This window comes from Syzygium oleosum, unplaced genomic scaffold, assembly GCF_021117445.2.
Source record: "Syzygium oleosum isolate NSW1041296 unplaced genomic scaffold, Sole_v2.1 Sole_v2.12, whole genome shotgun sequence".
Classification (NCBI taxonomy): Eukaryota; Viridiplantae; Streptophyta; class Magnoliopsida; order Myrtales; family Myrtaceae; genus Syzygium; species Syzygium oleosum.
Window position 1 is genome coordinate 5,180,935 of NW_026607496.1, and position 15,431 is coordinate 5,196,365.

At 40.5% G+C, this 15,431-nt stretch overlaps 1 protein-coding gene and 1 long non-coding RNA gene across 3 annotated transcripts; one reads left to right on the top strand and one right to left on the bottom strand.

Moving 5' to 3' along the window:
- Positions 1–1,157: 1,157 nt before the first annotated feature.
- On the bottom strand, positions 1,158–5,151 carry LOC115664031 (vacuolar cation/proton exchanger 3). Of its 2 annotated transcripts, none has more exons than XM_056316674.1 (12): positions 4,773–5,151; positions 4,237–4,304; positions 4,050–4,078; positions 3,381–3,577; positions 3,058–3,267; positions 2,617–2,748; positions 2,386–2,502; positions 2,245–2,298; positions 2,027–2,143; positions 1,815–1,905; positions 1,612–1,677; positions 1,158–1,509 (listed from the first exon to the last, which is right to left on the bottom strand). In XM_056316674.1, exons 1-11 carry the CDS (start codon positions 5,043–5,045, stop codon positions 1,616–1,618), a joined length of 1,350 nt encoding a protein of 449 aa, XP_056172649.1. In that variant the 5' UTR covers positions 5,046–5,151; the 3' UTR covers positions 1,158–1,509; positions 1,612–1,615. The 2 variants fall into 2 exon arrangements, with proteins under 2 accessions (XP_056172649.1, XP_056172648.1); XM_056316673.1 differs by having other exon boundaries at positions 1,158–1,533.
- A 3,057-nt stretch (positions 5,152–8,208) lies between these two features.
- Positions 8,209–9,258, top strand: LOC130139519 (uncharacterized). The gene is made up of 2 exons (XR_008817659.1): positions 8,209–8,289; positions 8,591–9,258. It is a non-coding gene; the product is annotated as an uncharacterized LOC130139519 (long non-coding RNA).
- Positions 9,259–15,431: the final 6,173 nt, after the last annotated feature.

Below are 15,431 nucleotides of genomic sequence, written 5' to 3' on the forward strand. Positions count from 1 at the left end.
AACTTTTTAATGATTTTTAAATATGGTCCTTCCAATAAAAATTGGTCGGAAATCAATGATGTGGCCATTGGTAGTCCGGCGCTAATGAGGATGATTTTCATGATTTCTTTTTTAAAATTTTCTTAATTTTTTTAAAAAAATTCTTCTTTTTTTTCACTATCTATCTTCTCAGAAGGGCTAGCGGGGTTTATTGGGGCATTGGCGATGGCCGACGAGGCACAAGTGAGGGCCTGCATGTTAGCGCTGCTTGTGCCACATATGAAAGCGGGCGGCCAAGTCGGCGATTGCCAATCAATTTTCGCCGAAATAACTACATTGGCAAATCTTCAAAAGCTTTAGAACCAAATTCATCAAATTAAACAAACTAAAAAGTTTATGATTGAATTGACCATTGTAGAGTAGATTTTGAGACATTTTGGACAATTTTCTCCATAATACATGATTCACTAGGTCTTGTTTGGTTACTTAGAGTGAAATCATCGGAATCTAGACGTGATTGATTTGGTTTTATCTTATGATCATGTGGTATATCTTAAAGGGAACGTATATTTGTTTCGTACTGAAAAAATAACCAAATGGGAGACAAATCCATGTATTATTCGATCTATTTTCAATCTTGATTCTTTATCGTCAATTCTAACCATCTCATTTAAGCTTACAAAAGGGGGTGCTAATATTCTTCAACTCGCAAACATTCCAAGATAGATAATTTACCCAAAAGCTTAAGCGAGATATTTTTTTTTTTTGTATGTTCTACTCTAACTTTCAACTCACTCTCAAATTTTTACCATATCTCTTGTAGGGCGTGAGAGTCGAAATCCACGTATGAAACTACACGTCCCCACCCCTAACTCCCCTAAAAAGGCCCCCACCTCCCATTCCCAAGTAGGAATAGTGGCCACTGGGGCAAATCCCAATGGTTAAGCGAGATACTTCAAAACCACACTCTCGTGCAAATTGAATTATGAACGACATGAGGGCCGAACTTGTGAGAAATTAAATTGGGGAAAAACTTAATCTGATACCATATTGAAAAGTTCAATAAAAAAAACTTAAACTGATGGATGAAGGAAGACATATATAAAAAGCATACATGATATAAGAGCATTACATTAAGAACATTAGGTAATTAATTCTAAAAATAAGACATGGTAAACTAAAACAAAACAACAGGAAGAGACTTCCTTTATTGACTATTATTTATTGTATCACCCTTTTTTGCATTGCCACGTCACTCCAAGTTGAAATGAGGAACAAAAATTTTCACTCAACCAAAAACCCTAAATGATCCACACTTAAATATACCAAAAGGCCATGAATCCCATCTTCCTTTAGACCACCTTCATCAAGACGAATGAACAAACCCTTAGATGGAAGCAAAATTCCCGGTAACTCCTCTCGAGCAATCGAACCGAACCAATCGATCAACGCAATCGAAAGAATAACAAATCCTCCTCGCCTCTCGACGAATCACCGGTTTAGTTAACCTCTCATCCGAGCCCTCGTATCCTTCATCGAGCGGGTGCCCGAATTCTGCATTAAAACAGGCTCAGGATCGGTCTCAATCCAAACGGTACTTACGAAAGAGCTGAACGTGAAATTTGCACTTACTGGTTCAAGCTCTGAAAACTACTTCAGTTGGTAGATTGAGCTCCAAGTTGTTCATGTTAGGTAGATCTGCTCAAGAAAATATTTATCCAACTTAGATTTTAGATTTTTGGCGTCATAAATATTGACAAAAGCTAGTACTTTTTTTATTTTTTAAAATAATTTTCAAAATAACATAAATAAAAAAAAAGGAAAATAGTACTCACCCTGGGGAGTTCTTAAGACAAAAAAGCACGCTGCAATCACTACGTAGCAAAGCAGGAGAACCAATCCTTTCATGTAGTGGGAAGTTCCATCCTGCGTCAAGTAAAATTAAAATTGAAATCCCTTAAATAAATGACTAATAATAATGATGAAGATGGTGACGATAATATTAATAATAATAAATTATAATGATTATGATAATTATGATAATAACCTGCAAAGTGAAAGCTGTGACGATGATTGATAGAGCAAGAGAGCCAGTCTCAAGAAGGTTGAAATTGAGGTCCATCTTAATCCCCATTATCCAAGCAACAATCACACAAAAAGGGACCTGAAAATCATCAACATTCAAAGTTTAATTGAAGCTTGTTGATGTAATAATATTTAAAAAAAAAGAGTCTAATCGGCAACGTAAAATTCATAAATTCTCACCACGAACATCGCAATTTGAGTCGCCGAGCCCAAAGCGACGCCTAGAGATATGTCCTGCGATCGCGTCGAGAGATGATTTTCAGATCGGCCTCTCGATAATTCACTGCCGGATCGGCCTCTCAATCAATTTTAAACACTCACCAACTTGTTCTTGAAAGCGAATATGACTGCCCCGGCGTGCTCGGCCGCGTTCCCGACGATCGGCAGCAGGATTATGCTGAGGAAGCTCACGGACAGGCCCCACGAAGCCGACGCCGACTAATAACATCATCAATTAAACATATGGTTAACTAATTATTCGTTTGTGATTAGTGAACAAAAAGTAGCATTCTTAATCACTTTGGAAGTAATTAATTAGATACACATAATTACCTCGATTGTGTTGACAACATACTCGGATAATAAAGCTATGACAAGGGTCATCCCCACCAGCCAAACAAATCCACTCCAAAACCCTATCACTGCCCCTTCACCAGAAACCGTGTCATCTTCTTCATCAGAGTCCTGTGATCAGATCAATTTAGCACACGATTATAGGGATTATACATAGGAAAATTGAAAGAAGATGTGACGTGGCATTTTGTTTTCTCTACTATGTTAGGGTTGGTGCAACATTAGCTCCATACTCCAGCATCATTTATTGCACTTTATTGAAAGTGGCAATTAATTTAGTATGAAGAAGTAAGCGATCAAGATTCGAACCAACCCACCTGCCACAAAGACGTCTTCAATATAGCATCATAAACTAGTGAAAATTAAGGAATTGTGATCCATAAGATTGGGAAATTAAAAGCTTGAATGGTTTCAGCCAACCTGTGCTTCGAACAATTGGCGATGCGTGACGAGCTGGAAGAAGATGTAGACGACGTAGGCGAGGAGCATGACCACGCTGCTCGCCCTCGAGAGGTTGAGTGTCGGGTCCGCGGTCGAGGCGGCCGAACCGCCGGCGTAACGGAACAGCATCGGCAGCAGGTGGCACAGCAGCGCCAGCAACAGCAAGAGGGAGTTCACGTCGGCTTGTCTCTGTCGAATTCGAAGACCACAAAAAGCCCAGATTGAAATCATCATCTATGTCATCGCGACGACAGAAGCTAACTACATTCGCACTCATTCGAGCAGTCGATCTTTTTGCTTACCCGGTCATATTTTTGCTCTCTCCGGAGGTTGGCGAGACCGCCGCACAGCAGCGAAGTGCCGAGGACAAGCAGGAGGTTGGAGAGGACGGAACCCAAGAGAGAGTACTTCACCACCTCAATCTTGTGTTGGCTTAGGGCAAATATGGCTATTATCAGCTCGGTTGCATTGCCACAGGTTGCATTCAGAAGCCCTCCCACTGCAAAACAAGTAAAGCAAATTGCATACACAATCAAAGTCACTTGAAAGGAGAAAAGAGATAACCCGATTAAGTCGAATTTTCACCGCGTTTAAAATAATAAACTCCTAATGAACACATCATATCCAGAGGAAACAAATGCGAAATCATATCGAAGTAACTGATCTACGATCCTCGATTCCCTCTCGAGGTCGCGACCAGTCACTCGAAAAGTAAACCGACGATCAAAATGCATGTGACGCGCTTCACCATTAGTTCCTTTCTACCCACAAATGTCCATCTCCGCAGGATGACCATAGAAACTAATCTGAGACTGGACAAAAACTTTGTCCATTTGCCATTGTACTCAGGACCTGAAGAGAATATTATAGTACATCACTGAGAACCACATCTCTATTTTCAGTTAACTAGTTCATTAATATAAGCCTGTACTTGGCATGAGAAATGAAGACTGCCTCAAAAAAAAAAGTACCTGTGGGCCCGGTGTAGTAAGCAATTTGCCTGCCAAAAATGACAATACAGCAAAGAGGGCATAAGTCAAGAAACCCTAGTTCCAGTATCAGAACCGATGCTGTGAGAGACTCAGATATATTTACATACATATATATTAAATGAGTTAGGTCCAAAATCAAATGATTTATAAAGTTCTATGAACTCACTCTGTCAAGAAGCTGACACGTTCGGCAAGAGGGGTGAGTCCAAGGAGGCTCAGAGCAAAGACCCACGACTGCATGCAGACGCAACGCAGTTCACTTTGGTCAGCGCATTAAATAGATATCTCTAGCTTCTGAAAATAGTAAATTAGCCGATTTCTTTACATGACAGGCAAGAAAATTGAAGAATTCAACAGAATCTTGAACAACCATTTCTTCAAATTTCCCAAATTTTAAAATCATTAAAGCGCATTGATAATGAAGTTTGTATTCTAATGAAGCCAACTCTTGTGTCAAAGATTTCATTTTCCTTACGTTTTATGTTTTAATATCTTCCAGTCAGCCAATTCTTTTCAGGAGTTCTTTATCCTGTCAATTAGATTAAATAAAGTTGGAATTTTAAAAAGTCGAAAGAAAGAAAAAAATCACTCCAAATCAAACGCATGTCAACTGCAAGTCCAAGTAATTAATATGGTTTTGTTTCCGAAAGCAGACAGAAATTAAAATCTTTTTTTTCATTTTCTCTGTGTACTCAGACATACTCTTCCCAAGCCGTAGAACTCGGCGGCGACGGCGAGAGGGATGGCCGGGAAGAGGATGGAGAGCTTGGTCCCGAGGATGACTTCCTGGAGGTTGGCGAGGAGCATCCGGAGGGAGCGGCACGGGACCTTCGAGACGAGGGCGAGGTCGGACTTCTTGCGCAGCGACGACGACGACATGTTGTGCGCCGTCCGGCCGGGCCTCGTCTCCTTGCTCGACACCTTGAGGCCGCCGTTCTCGATGACCCACGCCTCGTTGCACGAATTGTTCGCCATTCCGAGAAGAACCGTCCGTCGTCGGAGCGATGTGTGCGTGTGTTCCTGGAGGATGGCTATGAAACAGCGTTTTCTGTGTCTCTGTTTGTGTGTTGTGTGAGTGTTGTGAGTGGCTGTATATATATGCATATATGGTATGCTTTATTGGCAGGTAAACCGAACTGTGTATGAATCTTCCTGGAAGTTTCATGTTTCTTTCTGTTTTTCATTTGATGCAAATGTAGGTTTGCAGAGTCAAAATGCCACGTGGCAGACATGTAAAGAGTCCAGATATTTAGAAACCATCGGGGAGGAGTAGGGGCAAGCGACCGGCCGGTTCGATCCGGGACTCGAACCGAATTGGCCTAACCCGATCGGTTTTAAGCTGGTTCGCACGAATATCTAATAGGTATCTAAATAAAGATTGTGAAACCGGTTTTAATTTCCGATTTTATACCGAGGACCGGTTTGACTTGGTTTTGTATGTTTGCTTGGCTTAACATAAAGCTAGATATGTCGGGATAGGCTTCGGACTTGGAAATATTATGAAATTTATCAATTCCTTAATTATTATGCCACGGATTGTTCATACGGTATATTTTTCTAAAAATTATAATCATATTACTTCAAGTTAGGCTCGATTCTCGAGTCAACCATGAATCAGGCCGGTTCGGATCCAGACCAGTCCCTAAAGGAGCAAATTCTGCCTGGTTAAGTTCCAAATTTTTTTATTAGGAACCAATCAACCCTAGGCAAGAGAAAATATCTCGAGGAATTTTAGGTGTTATCGAACCGTGACGTTGTGATTCAATCTTTATGCAACAACTATTATATGATCATTTTAATAAAAAGCAATAAAAAAAAGGATTTATAATAATTTGACACATCATGATGAGATGACTAGACTAGTCTAAATGGCAGTAGGCAATAGCTCCAAAAGCGCCTAATAATATCTCCAATGTTTACCCCTTGAATGGCTACTTTGACGATATCAGTAATACCACCAAGACATATCGCTTGCCAAAAAGATTTTCCCGTTCGACATTTTGTTAAGATAGATGATACTATCAAAAATTTGAAATTGGTATGTCCGTGATACATTTACTTCATATTAATTTTTGTATTAGAAAAAATCTTAAAATGTTATACCAAGACATATCTATCCTTAGTTAGCTTACGTAAAACATCCATGTTAGCTTCTGACATGAAAAATACGTGGCAAGCCACACGTTTGACGTGGATTCGATGCGGAAATTCAGCGTTAATGGCTCTTTAAACTACGTCATTGTGCAGAAGCCAGATTTGAAGAAAACGAACTGAGATTGGGAATTAGGGCAAAACTGAATTTGCTCCTTCTCTCTCCCAAATCACCAAAATCTTATGGCAAAATTGGCGCAAAATTCGGTAGTTCAGTGGAAATGCAAGAGAGGTCTTGTCTAGAAGGGAAGCTGTCGGTCTTAATGGAGATAAGGTGATGAAGAATCCGGCAGGTTTCATAAACTCTTCGCTGATAGCTTTCGAAGCGAACGTCTTTATTTAAAAAACATATAAGCGATATGAGATAAGGCTTGAATGGGAGGCCACACATGCGAAATAAGCTAAGGCAGAACTAGCTCTCATACCATATTAGAATGGACGACCCAAAACCTTAAACTAATAGGTGAAGGAAGACTAAATGTATATACAGAATATACAAATCCCAATAGACATTTGATGTGGGATATTTAACTCGTTTTATTCTATAAAGATTCAATAAAGAGAATATATTTATAAAACAAACCGCACCAAACAATCACTATTTTGGTCTTTCTTATTAAAACTATAGATGATCGGTTTTAGAGTGGGTAGGTTACATACTTGGTTCCTAGAACCTAACATGGCAGGGTCGGTTCTTGGATTTTGGAACGGGAACCGACCCTATTTATAGAGCAAAACAATACGATTCTTTTTACTTGAGAATAATATGTCAAACATATTAATATCAATAAATATATTCTATTGTAAAAAAAGAGCAAAAAATCTTACTTAGATTTCATGTTCACAGTTGGAGCAGGCCGGTTCAAGATAATGAACCGAGACCGTAAGCGAGCATCTTCTTTCCATCTGCAAAAACTGGATAATTTGATGTCTTTAGTCATTGTCACTCTTACGTACATTTCGTTATTGACGAGTCCAGGCCGGTTCCAGTTTTTGAAATCGATATCCGGATCAATCCTCTTGTGAACCGAACCGGCCCTTGAATCGAATCAGCCGAGTTACTCACCCCTAATTAAACAAACAAAATAGTAAACGTCACTCTTAAATCCCTGATGATCGCACCTCACTAGAAAAATCGAACAAGTCGTCAAAGTCAGTACGGGATTCCACAGAATGCGATTCTGAATATTAAAGAAGTTCCAACAGTCCGTACGAGAGTACAACGTCATGATGATAAACTCAAAACACATCTTGTATTTCATTCAGGCATTCCCAACTGAATCGCCATGTTTTTACCAGGCGAATCCAAACATGAACATCACCATTAATATCAACTTGCAAGAGACAAGAGTTACCGACTCCATCCTCGTTTCGGAGCCACAGAAAGTGAAAAATATCTGTACCGAATTTCAGGAGGCCGTTTTACCTGACGATGATGCATATATCTGTACCGTTTTTCGGACAGTGAAAAATGGATCTCGTGCCCCCTCCAGTTTGATCTGCGACACGTCGTCTTCCTTCAGTTAAAGTCTATCAAGACCACATGAATTATGAAGAGGAAGACAGGAAGCGCATCCCAACCGACCGTCGCTACATGACACTGTCAGTGCACGAGAGAGAAGATGTGTATCATGGAAACGTACAAACCAAACCCTACGCACAGGAAGCTTCCCAGAAATTACACTTCGAAAACACACTGGTGATGCTTGCTGTGAGGGGTTACGATACACGTTCTTCCACCGTATAGTTTTGTAACTGATATAGACAACAAATCGCGGATGCAGACTTTGGTTTCAGACACTTTGCGGTCCGGACTTTACGCAAACGTACGTGCTTAGTAATTGCGCGGGGGTGCTACATACACGAAGGCTAAATGGTCGATAACTTTTTGAGGCATGATTTCGTGGACGCATGTACGGTACTCGTGCGCGTGGAGCTGGGTCTGTCGTTATATATATAGTCGAGCTACGCTCAAAGTTGGCGTACGGTCATTACCACAATCTCGATACGGCGGGGAAATTTCGGTCTAGAGGCAGTGAAGGCCATAACATGAAATTAGTGGTGCAAGGTCACAAAATCAGGGAAAAGAGTGTGAAATTTCCGGCAATGGTATGATTATAGAGAAGCAATTCTAGGGCCTCTCTATATATACGTTCTTCATGTACTACTCTTGAGCTTGACTTCCAATTTTCACTGGGATTTCAGTGAAAACTCTGCTTTGTTTTCCCTTCTTTTTGCTTTTAGATCATGCGTGAGGAGCTGTCTTGAAGTCGGTTTTGCTTGTGTATATTTGCATGAAGTGCTCATTAAGCTTTCCAAGTTCATGCCCTTGAAAACACAGTAATAAACGTTGCCTTCTTTTCTTGCAGGAAGAATGTGTATATATATAACCACGACTACGGGCCATATAAATCATAGTCATGACCATGATTGTTTCTAGTTTACTAATATAGGGTTTCGGATTTTAGGTTTAAGAGTTTAGGGTTTCTTAAGCATAGTTGGTTTCATTTCTTTAATCAGACATAAGTGTGCGTAATTTGTCTCTATGAACTATGCAGTGTGTACAACTACAGGCCATATGAATCAAGGTCATGACCATGATTGTTCCTAGTTTACTAATATAGGGTTTAGGATTTTAGGTTTAAGGGTTTAGGGTTTTTAAAGCATAGATAGTTTCATTTCCTTAGTTAGACACAAGTGTGTATAATTTGTCTCAATGACATTTACAATGTGCACATAACCACAGAGTACAAGCCATATTAATCATAGTCATGACCATGATTGTTCCTAATTTACACATAGAAAATTTGACATATAGAGTTTAGGGTTTTAGGGTTTAGGGTTCTTTCGGTACGGTTAGCTTCATTTGCTTGATTAGACACAAGTGTGCGTAAATTTGTCTCTACGACATTTGCCGTTCCCTTTTCTGAGGATTGTAAGTTTCGATTGATCTCGTTTTCATAATGCATACACCCATAAATTTGTGTAATTTTGACTTAAACCGTAATTAATCACTTTTATTTCAACCCTTGAAGAATTTTACTATTCGATTTGCAAAGACTCCCATGTATACTACTTCTTTATGCGTTGGTGGGTCTTTAAACACAGATGCTAAAGATACAAATTCGTTTCTAATCTATAGAAATCACGACTCTCCTCATAAGCTGAACCATTAGGCATGCGCATTGTTGAGTTGATTCCACCTTTGATTTATATCTATTCTTTATGGGTCGTGGATGCAGATTTAAAGAGGCATGAGAACATAGCTCACGAATTCAAATCGTCTATTTTAGGTATACTCATCACTCACAAACCGTTATCCAGACGCCATTAACATATATCACAAGGCTCTCGAGCCTCAGAAAGGTCAGACTCATTTTCTTACACGGCAAAGCATTAGCGATGAGCGCATCGAAAGACAAACGATTCAAGGACCACTTAACTTTTTTACCCTTTACAACCTATAATATTAGGATTTGTTGGGAAGTTATTTGGTGAGTTCGTCATATGTACCAATATGCATCCGGATCATTACTAGATCTAGCGAGATCCTTATCAGTCCCACCAGACCTGACGATCCCGATGCGTATCTGCATACACAGCACGCTCATCGATTGCTTCTTCGCTTCCATGGAAACCCCACTACCACATGCCATGTCTTGGATACATTGTAAGACAAAAAAACAACACAAAAAATTGACCGACCCACCCCCATGTGTCAAGAGAGCCAGTAAGGGTGTTTCCAAGAAGTTTCCTATATGATGGGCCAAAATAAATAAAATAATAAACAAATGGTTCCTATATATTTCCCTCCAACATGAAGATTAGCCTCGTCTCATTATTGACAAGAAGACAAGTTGATTCATTTGAGTAATGAGGAACACAACAAAAGAGATCTCTCTTTGACGGATGCAAATAAATGGACATGCTGCGTTCTTGCCGTTTCCATGCAAGTACAAGATGCCCGAACCTTTCGTTGCAATGCCCAAGTGGTTGCTCCAGGTCAAATCTAGCAATGAAACGCGGGCCCCAAGTAAAAAGAAAAAAGGCAAAAAAAAACCACGATGATAAGTGTTTGAACCCGATTGGAGCGACACTTTCTTAGAATTGGAAATTCTTTCTTTAACATCTATCGACTCCCTCTCTTTACGTTTCCGCTTATGACTTGGTATTTTAGTTGTTTCCTTTTTTCTTAAAGACCTTTTCTTTGTTTTTCTTCAATTCTATGTAGTAGTTAGAATTGGCCCTGAAAGAAGGAAGGCTGGAATGCCAACGGGTGCCTGCTATTGAATTCACCTGGTTTGTTGAATTGAGGGCTTCGCTTTTAGATAGTCTAACCTTTTGATGTTCATGTGACTCCTGATGCCCCTTGGCAAAGTTGTCCCTCAAGCATGTGAAGGTAAAATTGGTTAGAGCACTTGGATGGTTAGATCTCTATAGGATTCTAATAAGAGCGATGCGAAAGAATAGTAAGGTTTTATAGTGACTTCTTTAGGAAACGCCAAAGTGTTTGAAAGATACGTAGCATACGAGAAAGCATGGTTTATACATATAACAAAAGGGTTTCGTAGTACCTAAAATTTTCTTGTCCCTGGCGTGTCGTGAATGAACTCTTTAGGTGCTCCTTCCTTGAATCTTCCTAGGATAGAGCTGAAAACTGAAAAACGGTCCTAGCGTGAGGCCATGACCATCACTCATGCCGTCGGCACAACCACACAAGACATATCTGAGGCTAACAATGGAGCGAGGTCGACATGTGGAAGCTGTACTTGCGTACCTTGCTGAGAAGAACTCGCTTTCATTGTCTCTTCCGTTTGATATTTCTCCTCCTCCTCTTCTTCTTCTTCTTCTTCTTCGTTGTCTCGATCAGCTTTATGAAACACCGTTTGTTTTGATTCTCTTTATTGGTGTACGGGATTCTTTCTGAGGTGGTTAGACGATTTGTGGATCTTCTATGTCGTGATGCTGATCTTTGACTCGACGCGCGCCCCACGTCGATGCTAGCACAGACCGTTTTTACCTATGTGATTAAACAACTTTGTTGATAAAAGCCGGGTGGGTGTTAAGTCGTCTATCTTATTCGAATAAATAATTGATCGAGTATCAGCAATTTTTAAGCATATATGACTCCGCAAATGTCGGTATAATAACCAAGAATGTCCTAAGCCTATTTTACGAATGTCAATTTAATTATAAACTTTTCAATTTGGCCAATTAAGTCCTAAACCTTTTGATAATTTGTCAATATAGTTTTTTCAGCCAATTTTGACAAGAAATCGCTGACGTGATAGCCTAGTCAGCGCCGGCAATCCTAACGCGGACGATTTTCGCAATTAATTTTTAATTTCTAAATTTTTTCATTTTTTCTTTCTTTTTTCCCTATTTCCCTTTGCCGATCGCCGAGTCTCAGTGACGGCCGATGAGGGCCAGGACACCCTTTCCGGCCATTGTTGAGGCCCCCGTGATCGGCGGAGGAAAATAGAGTAAAAAGGAAAGAAAAAATTGTAAAAATCATCAACGACTAAATTGACATCCGTACAATAAATTTAAAACTTTTTTGATAATTTTCTCACAATGTCGCGTAGGGACAGTGCCCTTGCATCATCTGAAAAATAACCTTTGTCATTATATATGTAGACTTTTAATTTCCTATTGTTGTTTCTACATTTATTAGAATTTCAAGTAGAGAATCTAAACCTATTGTACTTTTGTTAATCCAGTAATAAACATTTCGATTTTGCCAATTGAGTTCTAAACATTTTCACGTTTTGTTAATTAAGTCAATCTAGCTAATTTTGATCGGAAATGGCTAAGGTGGACACCGGCCGTCCTACGTGGCATAGTTGGCGCTGACATGGACAATTTTAAATATTTTTTTCAAATTATTTATTTATTTTCCTTTTCTTTTCCTCTCTTTTCCTTCTTTTCTTTTTTTCTTTTTTTTCCCTTTTCTCTTCTTTCCTCTTTCTTTTTCTCTTTTTCCCTTTTTCCCTCCACTAGCCACCACTTGGCCTCGTCAATGGCTGGCACAGGTCGCCGACCTCAAGCCATTCTTGCCAAATCAAGGGCGATGGTTGCCCTCACCTGCCGCCCGCGGCCATTACTAGAGGCCGACGACCTCCGGCGGCCATCGACGAGGCTCGGCAATGGCCAGCGAAGGGAAAAAGGAAAAACGAAAGAAGAAAGAAGAAAATAAACATGAAAAAGAAAAAAAAAATAAAGAAGGAAAAAATAAGAAAAAAAGAAAAAAATTTAATAGAAAATTCGAAAAATATTATTAAAATTATCCATGCCAGCGCTTATCATGCCATGTAAAACTGCTAGCATGTATATGAGCAATTTCCGACCAAAATTAACCGAATGAACTCAATTGGCAAGAAGTGAAAAAGTTTAGAATTCAATTAGTAACATTGAAAGGTTTATGATTGAATTAACAAAAGCACAATAGGTTTAAGACTTTTTAGACAATTTTCTCATTTTGTGTTCGTTTGCGGAAAAATATTTTTCCGGAAAACATTTTCCGCGTTTTCCGGTGTTAGGGGGCGGAAAATGTTTTCCGTGGAAAAACATTTTCCTTCCCCACCCTCAAATCCTTCATTGTTTTGAGGAAAATGATTTCCTCTTTTCACAAAGAGGAAATCATTTTCCCACAAAGTGAAGGCAAAATTGCCCATGGGAGGGAAAATGTTTTCCGTGGGAGAGGAAGTTGATCGCCGGTCACCGCCGTTGGCCGCCGGCCGCCGGCCCGCCGACGCCGCCGCCGCGCCCGCCCGCCCGACGCTGCCGCCGCCGCCGCCGCCCGGCGCCACCGGTCGCCGCCGCGGCCGCGGTCGGCGACGGCCACCCGCGATCGCCGGCCGCCACCCGCCGCCGGCTGCCGCCGCCCGGTCGCCGCCCGGCCGCCGCCGTGGCCGCCGGTCGACAGCCGCCCGCCGCCGCCGCCGGTGGTCACCGACGAAAAATATTTTCCGAAACTTTTTCATATTGGTCACCGAACACCGGAAAATTATGTTCCGGGATAACATTTTCCAGGAAAATGACTTCCGGGAAAATATTTTTCAAAAGGAGAATATTTTCCGCCAAACGAACGGAGCCTAAGTAACATGTGAAATCAAGCTTTGAGATACTAATAAGTAATTTAAGCTCAAGTTGTTAGCTACTTCAATCCCGATTTGTGACTAATTGAGCTAGCTCAAGTTTGAGTGTCTACATCATAGTGCGTGGGCCCTACATAATTAGTAAATTCTCAACCATACAAATGGACGAAATTAAATTTAAGATTGATTATACATTACTAGAATTAGTGACATAAAGGCCCACAAACCTAATTAAAATACAGTTGAGTCAATTTGCGTAGTCCATGAATTTAAATCAAGTTGACCTCGTGTCAAACATCAAATCTAATGTTTTCATTACGCACATAAATGAATCGATACGACAAAGGAAATCGAAAAAAACAACATCGCTTTCAATTTAATTATATTCTCCTACAAGAGCTTGACGAGATGGAGCTCGGGATTACTCTGATGTTAAGTTTGTGATAATTGAATTCGCTCGAGTTTAGGGTTGAAGAGTTAGGGCCCGTTTGGTAACGTGCCAAACAGTGAAAATTTCTGTTCTTTTGTTCCCAGAAATAGTTTGGGAACAGAAATGCGTTTGGTAAACTTTTTGTTCCCGGGCACATTTTTGCAAAAATTTGTGCCCAGAAACAGTTTTGGAAGAGAAACAAGAAGTAAAAAAAAGTTGCTTCTTGTTTCTCGGCACAATTTTGAAAATGAGTTCTTTTTCTTCGTTTTCTTTTTTTTCTTTTCTTCTTTGTGTTGTTCTTCCCTTGGCTGTGGCCGGTCGCCCCAGGGCCGACGAGGGCGTCACGGCCCTCGCCGGCGAGGGTGAGGGCTAGACCCTCGCCGTCGATCATGGCGAGGTCGGCCTCGCCCAGATCGGGCGAGGCCGAGCCTCGCCGTTGCGACCCACGGCGAAGCCGACCTCGCCATTGCGATCGACGGCGAAGCCGACCTCGCCGTCGCGACCGACAGCGAGGCTCAGCCTCGCCTGATCTGGGCGAGGCCGGCGGTGAGGCAGGCGGCCAGGGCGGCGGCGAGGGCCGCGACGCCCTGGCCTGTGGCCGGTCGCCGGCGCGGCGACCGGCCATGGCCAAAGAAGGGAAGGGTAGAAAGAAAAAAAAAAGAAAAAAAATATTAAACAATTTAAAATATTATTAATAAAAAGAAATTTTGTGTAGTTACCAAACGTATTTATATTCTTTTCTATCTCAGGAATAGAAATTTTGGACAGTTACCAAACGCCTTCAAATGCTCAGAAATTGTTTCCGGGCTCAGAATAAAAAAGAATCATTTCTGAGTAGAAATAGTTTCCGGGCACAGAATGATTGTCATGCGCACCCTTATAATACCCTCTCGCGCCGACCTCGAGCTCTGTTTCGAGAAGTTGACTCTCAATTTCAAGTTAATTTTGTACGATAAGCAATCATCATATCAAATTATATTTTGATTGCATCGCTCGAATTTGCTTAGCCGAATAACTTAGACTCTTATTCCGTTGATTTTTCGACATTCATTTACATTTTATCTATGTACATCCTTGATGTCAGGGCGCATTACTTTTTAGTGGTTAATTTTTCCGGACAAAAGAAAAAAAAATGCGTTTTGGAATAGTTGTTACGTAATTTTTTTTTTATGTTTTCACTTTTCATTTCCAAAATTCAAATTTTAATTTTAGCATATTAAAGACCTAGAATTCGTAAAGAGAATATGTCGACATTTAATTAAAAAGAATTATAATTTCTTTTTCCTAGGTGATTTTTTTTGTCAAAGGTAGACAGTACTTTGGACTGGAGGAGCAGTACGAGAATTTTAGGGTGCGTTTTGGCAACCGGCAAAACAATAACTATTTCTATTATTTTGTTCCCAGAATCAGTTTTGAAACAGAAATTCGTTTAGTAAATTTTTTGTTCCCGAGTACAAATTTGCAAAAATTTGATCCTAGAATCAATTTTGGAACAGAATCAAGAAATAAAAAAAAGTTATTTTTTTATTCTGGGAACAAGAATAAAAAATGGCAAAAAAAAAATTCTTCTTCTTCTTCTTCCTGGCCCGTGGCAGGCAACCGGCCACAGGTCAAGGCCGACGAGGGTCTGGCGTGGTTTGCCCTCGCCGCCGCCCTCGCCATATTCGACGAAGGCGACTCGCA

Coding starts and splice junctions, on each gene's coding strand:
- LOC115664031 (XM_056316674.1), bottom strand. CDS start 5,045: ATGGCGAACAATTCGTGCAACGAGGCGTGGGTCATCGAGAACGGCGGC. Junction 3,578..4,049: donor TTACTACACCGGGCCCACAG/GTACTTTTTTTT, acceptor CTTGTTTTGCAG/TGGGAGGGCTTCTGAATGCA. Junction 1,906..2,026: donor TCACAGCTTTCACTTTGCAG/GTTATTATCATA, acceptor TACTTGACGCAG/GATGGAACTTCCCACTACAT.